Consider the following 13844-nt stretch of genomic DNA (forward strand, 5'->3'; position numbering starts at 1 on the left):
GAGGTAGACATGCTCGGCTTCCAACGATATGCACAGGTCTAAGCCAGCAATGGCTGCTTCATATTCGGCCTCGTTGTTAGAGGCTTTGAATGAAAATTTTAGTGCATACTCGAAGGTTTTGCCTTCGGAGAGGTGATGACGACCCCTGCCCCCGAACCGTTCACGGTGGAGGACCCATCCGCGAAGACGGTCCAGATTTTCCTCCTTGCATCCAGAGTCTCCTGATAGGAGCACTCGGCCAAGAAGTCTGCCAAGGCTTGCGCCTTGATGGCTGTTCTCGGCTGATAACCGATACTGAACTCGGTGAGCTCGAAAGCCCACTTTGCTAGTCTACCGGATTTTTCAACCTTGCCGAGGACTTTCTCTAACGGCTGATCAGTTAGAACCGCTATTTGATGAGAATCAAAATAGGGTCGCAACTTCCGAGCAGCCACCACCACTGCATAAGCCACTTTTTCTAACAATGGGTAGCGCGTCTCGGCATCCGTCAGGGTGTGGCTGACGAAATAGATCGGCTGTTGAACTTTTTCTTCTTCCCTTAGCAGCACCGCGCTTACCGTGGCTGGACTGACCGCCACGTATAAGTATAGGATGTCTCCTACGACTGGCCTTGCCAGTGTTGGGAGTTGAGCCAGGTGTTCACGGAGCTGCTGAAAGGCTGACTTTTGTTCGTCTCCCCATTCAATGCCTTTTGAATTTTGGAGCTTCAGCGCCTTGAAGAAAGGGAGCCCTTTGTCTGAGGCTCGTGAGATGAACCTGGACAAGGCAGCCATTCTCCCGGCTAGACGCTGAATATCCCTTTTTGTCTTCGGCTCGGGGAGGTCTAAAGCAGCTTGTACTTTGGCGGGGTTTGCATCAATCCCCCTCTTGCTGACCATGAAGCCGAGGAACTTGCCTGACTTCACGCCGAAGACACATTTCTTCGGATTCAGCTTCATTTTGTATTTTCTGAGGGTGGCGAAGGTTTCGGCTAGGTCCGTGACATGATCTTTTTCTTTTATGCTTTTGACGATTGAGTCGTCAACATAAACCTCCATGTTTTCGGCCTTTTTGCTCGGCGAAAACCTGATCAACCAACCTCTGATATGTTGCCCCCGCATTTTTCAATCCGAAGGGCATCATTCTGTAATTGTACAACCCGGAACTTGTTATGAACGCTGTTTTAGCTCGGTCCTCGGGGTGCATGAAGATCTGATGGTATCCCGAGAATGCGTCCATGAAACTGAGCAGAGCATGCCCGCTTGTCGAGTCGACCAGTTGGTCGATCCTCGGCAGCGGATAGGAGTCCTTGGGACATGCCCTATTCAGGTCCGTGAAGTCAACGCACATCCTCCAGTTACCATTTGCCTTCTGAACCATTACAACATTGGCCAGCCACTCCGGATACTGACAGGGTTCAATGAACCCAGCATCTAGGAGCTTATCGACCTCAGCTGCGATGTTCTGGTTCTTTTCGGCGGAGTAGTTCCGCTTTTTCTGCTTAATGGGTCGACTGGAGGGGTCGACATTAAGCCTATGGGAGACGAAGTCCGGATCAATCCCGGGCATTTCTGCGGCTGAGAAGGCGAACACGTCTCCACTGGCCCGTAGGAGTTGGACGAGTGCCGCACGGGTGTTTGGCTCCAGTGACGACCCGATGCTAACACATCTGTTCGAATCTCCTACGGTCAGTTCTATTGACTCGGTCAGGTCATCCGTCTCCATGCTCTTAGAGTTGGATTCCTCGAATTCCGGCCTGCTATCAATATTAGAAGACTTTCCTGACCGCGGCTGGCCATCAGAGTCGTTCGGCTCTGAGGCGGAGTCAGCCTTTTGGCCCCCATCAGATTTCTCGTTGTCTGGGGCTTCATTAGCCGAAACGTCTGAGCCTCTCGGCTTTTTGGCGTTTCGGTCCCGGTGCTTTTCCTCCCCATCGCCACGGTCGCCTCGGCGAGACGTGGATGGCTTGAGGTGATTGCATCGGCGGGCTTCTTTTTGACTGCCCTTTATTTCCTCGGAGCGTCCCTCGTCTGAAACGTATATCATGATTTGATGATACGTGGAGACGACTCCTTGAATGCCGTGAATGAGGGGTCTCCCCATGATCACGTTGTATGCAGATGGAGCATCTACGACCAAAAATTCGGCCATGATATTCCTAGCTGCTCGGCCTTCGCCGATGGTGACAGGAAGTGTAATCTTCCCGTCAGGATACGAGGAAGAGCCGTTGAATCCAGACACCGGGTAGGGTGCGGGGGCCAGGTGCTCGGCTCCCATCCTCAGCTGGTCGAACGCTCCTCGGAAGAGGATGTTCGCCCCGCTACCGCCGTCGACGAGGGTCCGCCAGACGTTGCGGTTGGCGATGCCCAGAATGATTACTAGTGGGTCATCGTGGGGGTATACCACCCCCTCACAGTCTTCGGCTGTGAACAGGATGTTCGGCGCCGGTGACTGGGACTGCCGAAGCTCAGCCTGATGAATCTGATGGGTTAGACCCCTCAGTTGGCGTTTGGCTGTGCCTCGCGAGATTCCCCCGGAAATAACCAGGATGTCGAGGGACTCCTTGCCCTGAGGTCCCTTATCCTTCTTCCGAGCGAAGTTGAGGTCCTGCCGAGAATCTTTTTCAGCTTTTTTCTCCTCGCGCCTGTCCGCGAGGTATTGGCTCAGGTACCCCTTGCGGACCAGATCCTCAATCTGGTCCTTCAGCTGGACGCAGTCCTCGGTGCGATGTCCGGGTGAGTCATGGAACTCGCACCACTGGTCCTTTCCCCTCGTCTGATGCCAGGGAGGCAACGGACGAGGTTTTTTGAATCTCCCCTCGTCCTTCGTCGTGCTGAAAATCTTAGCACGGGGAAGGGAGAGTGGAGTGTATGAATCGTACCTTCCCGTGTAGGGAAAGTGTCTTTCCTTCTTCGGCTCGGCAGCAGAGGACGGTTCTGAGGCCTTAGCCTTCCCTTTCCTCTGCGCCGAGACTTCGGGCTGCTGTCCTTTCGGCCTCTCAATTCTCGGACGAGACTGAGACCTGGATCTGTTCCACTCCTCGGCTCGGATGAACCTATCCGATGCTTCCAAGGCTTCCTCCAGGGTCTGCGGGGGATGCATGACCATGAAGTCCAGGAACTTTCCAGCTTGGAGGCCGTTCCGTAGCGCGAACACGGCCAGGCCTTGATCCAGGCTTGTGATTCCGGATGACTCGTTGCTGAAGCGAGTCAGATAGTCGCGGAGGCTCTCGTCCTCCGCCTGCTGCAGACTCATTAGCTCTGCAGTGGTCTTCTCTCGGCGGTTGGCCGTAGAGAATTTGCTCTTGAACTTGTTGGAGAGGTCGTTCCAACCGGTTATGGAGCCTTCCTTGAGCCCTTTGGTGATCCAGGATTGGGCAACACCTTTGAGGGTCGTAGGAAAGTATTTACACCAGGTAGCCTCAGACCTCGGGTTCAGATACATGTGCCCCTCGTAAGAGGCAATGTGATCCTTAGGATCTGAGGTACCATCGTAAGTAATATGTGCCGGGATTTTGACCGTTGGCACATGCTCTTCCAGAATCCACTTCTGGAAGGGCGAGTTCGATGGAACCATGACCGCCTTCCCCTTGTACCCGGCCTCAGGGACCTCGCTCCCTCCTCTCTCAGAGGTGGAAGTGGTTTTCGTCCCCGGCTGAGACAAGGTTGGGTGGGGTCCGGTATCCTCTGGGAAGGTGAGGCGGCTATGCACGCTCACCTCCCTCGAACCCAAGCGTTCGTGAACGCTTCGGCGGGCGAATTCCGGGTCCTTGGAGGGCCCCATGGAATTCTGAGCTTCAGAGTGGTCAGAGGGTTGAGGGTTCCTCCTCCTCTCCTTACTGGAGTTTCGGGTGTCCCCTCGCCACCTCTGGCCGAGCTGTCTATGTGGTGGAACTTGTCCACCATCATCCTGACCGATCCTCCTTTTCAGGTTTCTCGGCTGGTGATCATCAGGCATCTGGATTGGAGCCCCTTGAGCTTTAAGGAACTCCATGCAGATGGCCACTGCTCTGGCCACTTCCTCGGTGGAGGGTCCGGAGGGAGGAGTCTCCCGCGGATGTGACCTGGATTGCACGCTATGGCGCGGCGGGGAGTTCCTCGCACCTGAGCCACTTGGTCTCGGGGATGGCCCCGGCTGCCGAGTGTGGTGCGAGGTGTTCTCCTCCTGGAGGCTAGGACCTCTTGAGGCTTCCCTTTCCGGAGAAATGGGGGCCTCCGATTCGGAAGAGGCTTGCTCCGGGGAGGGATAAACCGGCTGGCGTTCCCTCACCGTAATCCGGCCTCCTCCCTTCTTAGCCTTCTTGGAACTCTTTCCACTCTTAGTCATGGCGACTGCCGGAGTGTTTGATGACTGACGCGAAATTTAGTAGCGTTCCCCACAGACGGCGCCAAATTGTTTCGGATCAAAACAATCGAATCTCGGAAGATCCTTTTATCTTGAGGGAACTTGGTCTCGGTCCGAACGACGCAGGAGCCGAGGGTTTCCTGCACAACAAATACACGTAAACTAGCCTCGGGGGGGACGCCGAGGAAGGCCCCTCCGATGCTTAAGTCAGTATATTAGAGAGAGAAAGCTGTGCAAGAGTTTAGTTGCTTGAGGCTTTTTTGTCTTACCAAGAATTGACCAAATTGTTGGCTTTTATACCTTGGCTAATGAAGGAGGCGGATTGGGCCCGGAAGTCAGTTGGGCTGGGCCAAGCTGATTGGGCCGTTGACTGACCTTGACATGGCTTTGAGGATGTTGATTACTGACTTTAGCACATTTGGAGAGTTGAACCTTAACCTTGGGCTTTTAATTGGATCATTCAGTGACCAGGCCCAATTGGACTAAATTGGACCCAAACAATAACTTTTACTTAATTAATTATATCTTAAGTTATTTTTTAGCAAATAAGATAAACATAACTAGCGTGGGCGATGTCTTGAACTCGTTACTACTCCCACAGTCCCACTCCACCTCAATGACAAATACATGGACCCTGAAAATCCAATCCTATCTTTGGCAAGCTGATAATCCAACCCAAAATTTACCTTCAATTCATCAAAATCAAAAGAAAGAGAAATTCCAAATTCTCCAACTCAGCAACTGATCACTCTTCCTCCTTTCAAGTTTCAACTGTCACGCTCTCCCTCTTTCTCTCTCTTCCCCTCAATTTTTTCATCATCTCCATAATTTTTAAACGTGATTCTTTTGAGAGTTTGAGACCGATCGCTGTTTAATCATTAAAAGATTAAGAATTTCCCTAATCCTAACTTCAATAATCGGTAAATTTCATATCTTTTTTCTTCCAATCTCATATTCTATTGTTTCTTAATGTGATGAATTTCTTGCTAATTTTGTACAATCTGTTGAAATTTCCCTGTTTTTGGAATTGTAATGTGGGATAAAGTTGGATCCTTTTTCTTTTTCATTCATTGATCATTATTTAATCTTGTTTTTGTCAGTTTTAAGTACCCAATTAAGTTAGTGAGTGTAATTTACTGGATATGTAATTAATTAATTAATTAACTATTCCTTTTTTGACTTTTCTTTAGATTTTAAAAAGCGACATAAAAATGCAAGCGTCAACTTTTATGGTCAAAGGCGATTTGGGGTTTGGAGTTCAGAATCGTCGAGTGGCTCAGATTAATGGGTTTAAAGGATTAAGCTCAATTGGTTGCAATAATCAGAGTTTTTTGAAAGTTAATGACAATAATTATAAGTTTAATCCTTGTAAATTGAGTTGTGGGTCCCTTTCAATGGGTGCTGGATTTGGAAGATTGGGTATTGATCATGTCATGAAATCTTCAGCCAAGTACAGATCAGTCAAGGCTCAAGCTGCTTCTGGTTTGTTCTCATATAACTATGTTTTTATGCTTTTTGTTTTTGTTATATGGTGGTACTTTCATGATTAAAGTGTGTTGATTGATTTAATTGTGTTTTTATTTGATGGAATTGTGATCTTGGTTGTTAATGTTATTGATTTTGTTGGGGTTGGTTCCGTGGACACGGGCTTCGATTGCGACTCGTGTGCAAGATAATTGCCAATTGCATTGTTAGAGATGGTCTTGTAGGAGTTGTAGCTATCGTTTTAGTGACATGATTTGAGTTGGTGTGGATACATTTATGGATAGCATCTAGTTGTGGAGTATGAAGAGCAAGTTTTAGCTTGTTGCCTCACTTTTGGTGGTTTGCTCATTTGATGCTAGTTGCAGAGAAGTGTACATAGAACGAGTTGATTTCATTTTCCTTTGTGCTGTTGCTTTGACTCTTTCCAATACTGTCAAAATAGCTAAGTTCAATAAGGCCTAAGAGTGCTTGAGTATGGTAACGGAACTAATGGTGTGTGGGATTTTCGTATCTTAGTAGTTAGTTGCATCCAACTATGGATAGAGGACTATATTTTACATGGTTGACTATAACTTAGTAGCAAATCTTTAGAACATGATTTATTCTGTTGACCTATGGGGCAAGGAAGTATGCTGAAGCATAACTGCTAGTTAATCAATCAAGGTCTACATATAGCATGGTAATAAGCCACCCCGGGGCGCAACATGTTACAACTCTTACATTGTATGATTTGTAAAACCTGGAGGAATTAGCTTCATTGATTGTAAAGCACCAATACCAATAGGAGATAATTTAGGGGCCTTTGTAATTTAGTGTCAGGTTTTTGTGTGATCCGTCTGTTTAAAATATTGATTATCAATGATAGCATAATAATGTAATCAATCGATAATAATGTACTTGTAATTGGTAGCAAACAAAGTTAAATCTAGGAGCTATGATTTATAGGAATGCTGTTGTGTTGTCTTTTTGTCTCTCAAGAATTACTTGTTTGAGGATCAACTTTACATCTGCTAACCCATCTTAGAATGATACTCTGAGTCATGCTAACATTTTTGTCTTATAAGTTCTTAAGGTCAAATACTTTAAGCTTGGTCAGTTCAGAATTATTTGACAAGCATAATATGTTCATTTTAAGATTTCAGAATCAATTGTTCAGAGCTTCTGACTAATAAGATCCGGAGTTGCAGACAGGTTTTCTATTCAGTTTAGTATCCGCTGTGTGTTGTGGTCATCACTTTATTTCTATTCAAGCTGCATAGTCACTCTAATATTTATTTGATGACTCAATCACCCATCTACCAACTTGATGAAGTGTTTGATTAAAGCCTTTGGGGCTATATGCATCAAAATCTTCCTAGTATATTGTCTATATTTTGAGAAAACTTGCTGTGATGCTTTTGATTCTGGTTATTTTCTCACAGTTCACATTGTACATACATTGTAGGAGATCTTGAAGATGCTACTCCTGTCAAATATCAAGGCAAACCTTCTGCTTCAGTTTTGCCATATGTTGGTGTTGCTTGTTTAGGAGCTATTTTGTTTGGATATCACCTTGGGTATGATGACTATGATCTGTTGTTAAGTTTCATTACTGGTGAAACAAGTACTTTCATGGATACTTTAGGAATCGGGTTACACTCTACAAACCTTATTAAGATTTTCTTTTCACATCGTTATTCTTGCAGTGTGGTAAATGGAGCTCTTGACTACCTATCTGCCGACCTGGCTATTACCGGCAATACTGTTTTACAAGGCAAGTTGTTATAGAACATAAATGTGAAGCATGGTATATAGAAAATCTTATTGGGAATATGTTTAAGACTTTAAGATCATTTTAGCATACCATGATGATAATATTGTATCCGATTCAGATCATTATGAAATCATAATGCTGGTTCTGCTTTTAAAACAATTTTGTTGCTTTCCTGCAGGATGGGTTGTGAGCATATTGCTTGCGGGAGCGACTGTTGGTTCGTTTACTGGTGGATCCTTGGCTGATCAATTTGGAAGAACAAGGACTTTCCAGTTAGATGCAATTCCTCTTGCAATAGGAGCTTATCTCTGGTTATTACACAATCCTTTAAGGTTTAAATATTTTACCTTCAGCAACTCACTTGTAACACCTCTGTCCTGAATCTCTTTATAGTGCCACAGCACAAAGTGTGCAAATTATGATGATTGGTCGTTTACTTTGTGGCATCGGAATTGGCATATCATCGGCCTTAGTTCCATTATACATATCTGAGGTAATAACCTCTATGCTTCCTAAATTTTTAACTTGTCGGTTTACAGAAATTGAACAGAGATAATTTCTGTTTTGCAGATCTCGCCAACTGATATTCGGGGTGCACTTGGTTCTGTCAACCAACTTTTTATATGCATTGGGATTCTTGCTGCTTTGGTTGCTGGATTGCCTTTAGCAGGAAACCCTTTGTGGTACTACCTTGATATCCCTATGTTGTTTGTGTTTGTCAAACTGCTCTTACTTAAAAGCTTTTCAGGCTTTATTTTAATCTCAATTGAAGTCATTAATTGAATTTGCTGGCCACTTTTAATGTGATATCACTATTGTTTTATATGTATATCACCTCAGTTTTTCTATCATTTTGATGACTTTATTTGTTGTCTCTTTCTTTCTTTACAGGTGGAGGACAATGTTCGGTATTGCAACAGTTCCCTCTGTTCTCTTGGCTCTTGGGATGGGATTCTGTCCAGAAAGCCCTAGGTGGCTTTTTCAGGTGCTCTGATGTTTACGTTTAGAGTATATGTTTTCTCTATGCTATGATGACAGCTACTGGAAGGTTTTAGACTTTGATCCATATTTAGGGGGTTCATAAGTTGCTCAGCTGATTCATTAATTTTGCAGCAAGGAAAAATTGCTGAGGCGCAAAAGGCTGTAGCAGCACTCTATGGAAAAGAAAGGGTTCCGGAGGTGATCAATGATTTGAGAACATCGGTGCAAGGTTCTTCTGAACCAGAAGCTGGATGGTTTGATCTGTTCAGTAGTCGCTATCGGAAAGGTATATCAAGGAAGTCTTGGCCTTCTCCCCAGCCCCTGCCCTCCATCTCTCCTGAAATTGACATTAATATCATAATTATCCAATTTTTCTGGAAAAGTTCCTCCCTAGAGCGGGGCAAGGGGAGACAAATATGTGTACCACTGCTGCTGCAATGTAATAAATGATATATCTCGTAGACTAATCTAATAATAAAACATTACGCCCAAAAAAAAAAAAAAAAAAGAGAGAGAGAGAGAGAGAGAGGCAATACTCATGCTAGACTAGTACCTATCATCTTTCTTACGTGGTATTTAAGACAGTGACACGTAAACCATTTTTTTGAGTGTGTTATTATGTTCAGCCTTGTATTAATTTATTCTAAGAATTTATAACATTCATTTTATGTACAGTGGTAAGTGTTGGTGCTGCACTTTTCTTATTCCAGCAAATGGCCGGAATCAATGCTGTAGTATATTACTCCACATCTGTATTCCGCAGTGCGGGAATTGCATCAGATGTTGCTGCTAGTGCCCTTGTTGGAGCAGCAAATGTTTTTGGTATGTCATGATGAACCATTTTGCTTAATTAGTTTTATATACTTTGCAACTTTTTTCTCAATTCATCTGCTCCTCTTTGTAGGCACTGCTATTGCTTCTTCTTTAATGGACAGGCAAGGAAGAAAGAGCCTACTGATGACAAGTTTCTCGGGAATGGTAAGCTTTCCTTTAAATAATATGTACTATATTCATCATCAATAAGGCTCTATTTTGACTTCAGTAACAGAGAATGAACCTTAAGACTGACATGAAATAGAGGGCATTTGAGTATACCACTATACCTTATTGATCAATGATCAAAACAAAGTGTTGCCTGACGGGATCTCTTTTTCTATCAGTCAAGATATTGAATTTATTTATTAAAAAAAAAAAAAGAATCAAGATATTGTAGCAAGCTAGCAACTCTTGTAAGGTTGTGAGCTCAGAAGGACCTCTCTCTCCTAGTCTCCTGCAATTGAACATGAATTGTGGAGGGCATTCAAATGTGTTTTGTTAACTATTTTTTTCCTGAAAAATTCATTTGGAATACTATTGTACCTTCTCTTTTGACGAGTTTCTTTTCCCACTTGAAGGCTGCTTCAATGTTGTTACTGTCACTATCATTCACATGGAAGGCTCTAGCACCATACTCGGGCACACTTGCTGTTGTAGGAACTGTTTTGTGAGTCATTTACCTGTAAAATATATAATTTCTGTATTCCTCTTCATTAATTGTACCCAAACAACAATAGATAATATCTTCTTCCCCACAGATATGTTCTCTCCTTTTCACTTGGCGCTGGTCCTGTTCCTGCTCTTCTACTTCCAGAGATCTTTGCATCCAGAATTCGAGCAAAAGCCGTCGCTTTGTCATTGGGGATGCATTGGGTAAGTGATAAACAGATAGCAGTATGCTTCAGCATCATGTTTCCGATTTATGCACCCACATATTGACATTTCTTTCTTTCTCCTTTCCCCATATAACCCCATTTGCAGGCTTCAAATTTCGTAATTGGTCTTTACTTCTTGAGTGTGGTCACCAAGTTCGGGATCAGCAAAGTCTATCTGGGATTCGCGTCAGTTTGTGTGCTAGCTGTCTTGTACATAGCTGGTAACGTTGTCGAAACAAAAGGACGGTCACTTGAAGAAATAGAGCTTGCTCTAAACCCATCTGTTTAATCTGGAGGAATCAGTTTTTGATCTAGATGCTAGAGAGAATAAAGTTAATAATTCCCGGATTTAGGAGTGTGATGTTAGTTCTCTTGCTCATGTGTACATTGATGTCCAGACTCTCAGAACCCTCTGAAGGTTCTATAAACAGCTATAGTAGAGTTTGGAAATTTATTCACTAGTTGCTTCTAGTTCTTTCACCTTATGCATCCACAGTTTATTAACTCTTGCTTACAGTAGCTCTTTCACTCGAAAAACCTCATCTTACATATTTTAAAGAAAATAATTTGTATGAAAACAACATCATCAGAAAAAACATTGTCCAAAATCTGTTAACAAGTAATAAGAATAATAGCAATATTCTTGGAAATAATTATGTGATAAATGAGAATAAACATGACATTTATTTTAAAGAAAATATTTTGTATGAAAATAAGATCATCAGAAATAACATTGTCCAAAATCTGTTAACAAAATAAAAATAATAGCAATATTCTTGGAAATAATTATGTGAGAGAATAAACATAACACTACTTCTACAACTTTTTAAATTTTTTTATCTAATATAAATAATACCCAAAAATGAGGTAGTATAAAGAAAAATTGTAACTACAAATGGTGGGGTGCGCCAGGCCCGTGCAGTAATGCAACGCATGGGCGACGCTTGAAGACCCCAGTAGCAAGCCACTGTTGTGGGACTTCCCCTTAAAAAATAAATTTAATATCGTTGTGGGCCATTGGCCCACGTATCAGATATTAAACTGATAAGAACAGATACTACACTTGATCTTAGCCAAAAGGCCGAGAAAGGTATGAAAATTCTAGTAATATGATTGACCTTTTATATTTCCCTTATTACACATTTACACATACTTGCTTCTTACTACCGATGTGGGACAACTTTGGTTGTTAAACATTTCTACCACTGTAGTTTATTCTGTAACATTGTCATACTATTTCTGTGAATTTATGCTGTCATACTCTTTCTGTTAACTAGTAAATTGATTACCTAGCCTCCTCTTTCTCCCTCCTCTCTCCTAAACTCTAACCTTCATTGTCAATTTTGAAGGGGTTTCCATCGGATTTCACCGGTGAAAAGCCCCAATTTTTGTTTCTTTTACGTTTTTTTTTTTCCAGGTTATAATAATGTCTCCCTCGAAAGAAAGAGTTTATCTCCTTCGAAAGACAAGGTTTTTTTCGATCTCCTTCGAAAGAAGAGGTTTTTCGAACTCTTTCGAAAGACAAGGTTTTATTTGCGCTTAATTTGGTCTCCAGTTATGCGGGGCTATGATTGATTATTGCTTAAATTCGGGTTACGAAATCAACACAAAAATTTTCTTTCTCACAAATTTATGAAGCGGCAACGGATCCACTCAAAAAATTGTATGAGACAACAAATCGAGAACGTGTCGAATTGTTATATCTATGCAGTTGGATTCTTAGCCCTTCCCTAGTTAATTCTTGTTTGATTTTGCTAAATTTGTTTTCATTATTGTTGATAGTCAATTGTAGATGTCGTATGACTTTTATTTATGAAATATAATGTCCTTCAATACTTTTAATGATCTACAATGATGCATGCTTTGACCTAACTAGTAACTGCAACAAATCGAATGTTGAAGTCAGTAAAAATTTGACCCAACTTTCGTATCTGGTTTCCATAAACCCTCTTTTTGCATCTCTTGAAAGAAAAAAGTAATATGTACACCGTAGTTTTAGGAGGATATATATATTATACAGAATTACAGAGTATAAACAAATTCTCTGTTTTAAAATTTCCGAAAAAACGACAAGGTTTGGCTGGATGCTTAAAAGAAAACCATGAGTATTTGATTTATTTAAAACGAGAAACAGCCCAGAAATAGGAGAAAATTGATTCAACAAATGATAACAACAAATTGATTCTACAAATAATTTGCCAGTACTACAACCTCTTCGTCCTTAACTAGATATACAAAAGCTCTTTGCTCCCCTCCATAACCTACACTGCTACACAGCCACTACAAAGAACAAACAAACCCCTTCCCTTGATGCATAACAGTCCCTTCCCATTCGAGACAACAGATAAGTAATCACTAGTAAAGACTAAAGAGTATTTGCAAGTGCAATATCCTTCATAATTCATCCAAAGTAATCCCAGTATTCATCGACCAAAATGCAGACTGCAGGATCATCCCCAACTAAGCTGCAGAAAGTGAACAATTAAAATGCTTAGAGTCTGCCATGCTGAGACCATAATCGATATGCTTCTTTTCCATTTGAGTAAATCCGTAAATTCTACATGTTGGCCTTTCTTTCCCACCGTTCTTTCGCGTCTAACCTGTCATCCAAACCAAAAGATCAGTGTTATAAATGATATATATCATTACATCTCAAGTACAAGGTAGATGAAGGAATGGCTATTAGCAGCAAAACAATTTACAACATGTAAATCATTACCCCCAGTGCAACTTCTTCTTCTTCAGCGCAGGATGTACATCAACACGAGAAGTTGATGATAAGACCTTGTTATCATCCTCACCTTTTGGACTACATTTAACACTTGAATGTTTCAACCCTCATACTCATCTAAATGGTCATCCACAGACCCTTGTGTATCAACATCATCACTTACAAATTTATCTTTCTTATCTGCAATTTAACAAGTAATGCACAAATTTCTTTTAACATCCCAATTTCAGTATAAAAAAGTGATAGCTCAAAGTCATAACCAGGAGGTACAGTACATAATGAATGATGATGGACCTTTAGACTTTCTTTTGTTCTTAGACTTTGTTTGAATTTGCAAGCGTCTTCTTTGTAATTCCTACAAGATGTACAGTCCAAGATATACTTACACCAAGCAATCGCAACATCGAAAATGAAAATAAAGGAACCAAGCAACCTTAAAGTCAGAACAACACAATTTACTCTTCCATGCTCCATGACATTGGGATTGTTGGGTCTTATAATTCCACTATTTAATCACACTTTCCTTAATTTTGCATTCAAGGAGACTAATTCCAAACCCTAGATTAAAACATGATCACAACAACAATTCATGACAAGCTAAACAATTTACCCCTATATATTCCCAGAAACATACATGTTAAATTTAACAAGTTAAAATGGAAACCTGAAATTGCAAAAAACTATAATCAAACATCAATTAACAAAGTATGTGATTATATACGAAGTACTACTACACTGAAATCAAATCAAACCCTTTTTTCAGTAATCCCCAAAACAAATCAAAAACAGCAGAAATCACTAATCAAGCATCAACTAATACAATTTAGTGATTTACTATGGCATTGATATCAAATTAAGCCCATTTTACTAACATCACAAA

General features: G+C 42.0%; 1 protein-coding gene and 1 long non-coding RNA gene across 2 annotated transcripts; one reads left to right on the forward strand and one right to left on the reverse strand.

The window, feature by feature from the left end:
* The first annotated feature begins 4902 nt into the window (after positions 1-4902).
* On the forward strand, positions 4903-10715 carry LOC110722198 (plastidic glucose transporter 4-like). Its single transcript, XM_021901464.1, has 14 exons — positions 4903-5243; positions 5514-5805; positions 7253-7364; positions 7494-7561; positions 7740-7872; positions 7955-8054; positions 8132-8244; positions 8453-8546; positions 8675-8828; positions 9218-9364; positions 9447-9520; positions 9937-10025; positions 10117-10231; positions 10340-10715. Exons 2-14 carry the CDS (start codon positions 5535-5537, stop codon positions 10520-10522), a joined length of 1653 nt encoding a protein of 550 aa, XP_021757156.1. The 5' UTR covers positions 4903-5243; positions 5514-5534; the 3' UTR covers positions 10523-10715.
* A 1660-nt stretch (positions 10716-12375) lies between these two features.
* Positions 12376-13065, reverse strand: LOC110722199. The gene is made up of 2 exons (XR_002511553.1): positions 12953-13065; positions 12376-12833 (listed from the first exon to the last, which is right to left on the reverse strand). It is a non-coding gene; the product is annotated as an uncharacterized LOC110722199 (long non-coding RNA).
* Between the last annotated feature and the right edge of the window lie 779 nt (positions 13066-13844).

This window comes from Chenopodium quinoa, unplaced genomic scaffold (assembly GCF_001683475.1).
Source record: "Chenopodium quinoa cultivar QQ74 unplaced genomic scaffold, ASM168347v1, whole genome shotgun sequence".
NCBI lineage: Eukaryota > Viridiplantae > Streptophyta > Magnoliopsida > Caryophyllales > Amaranthaceae > Chenopodium > Chenopodium quinoa.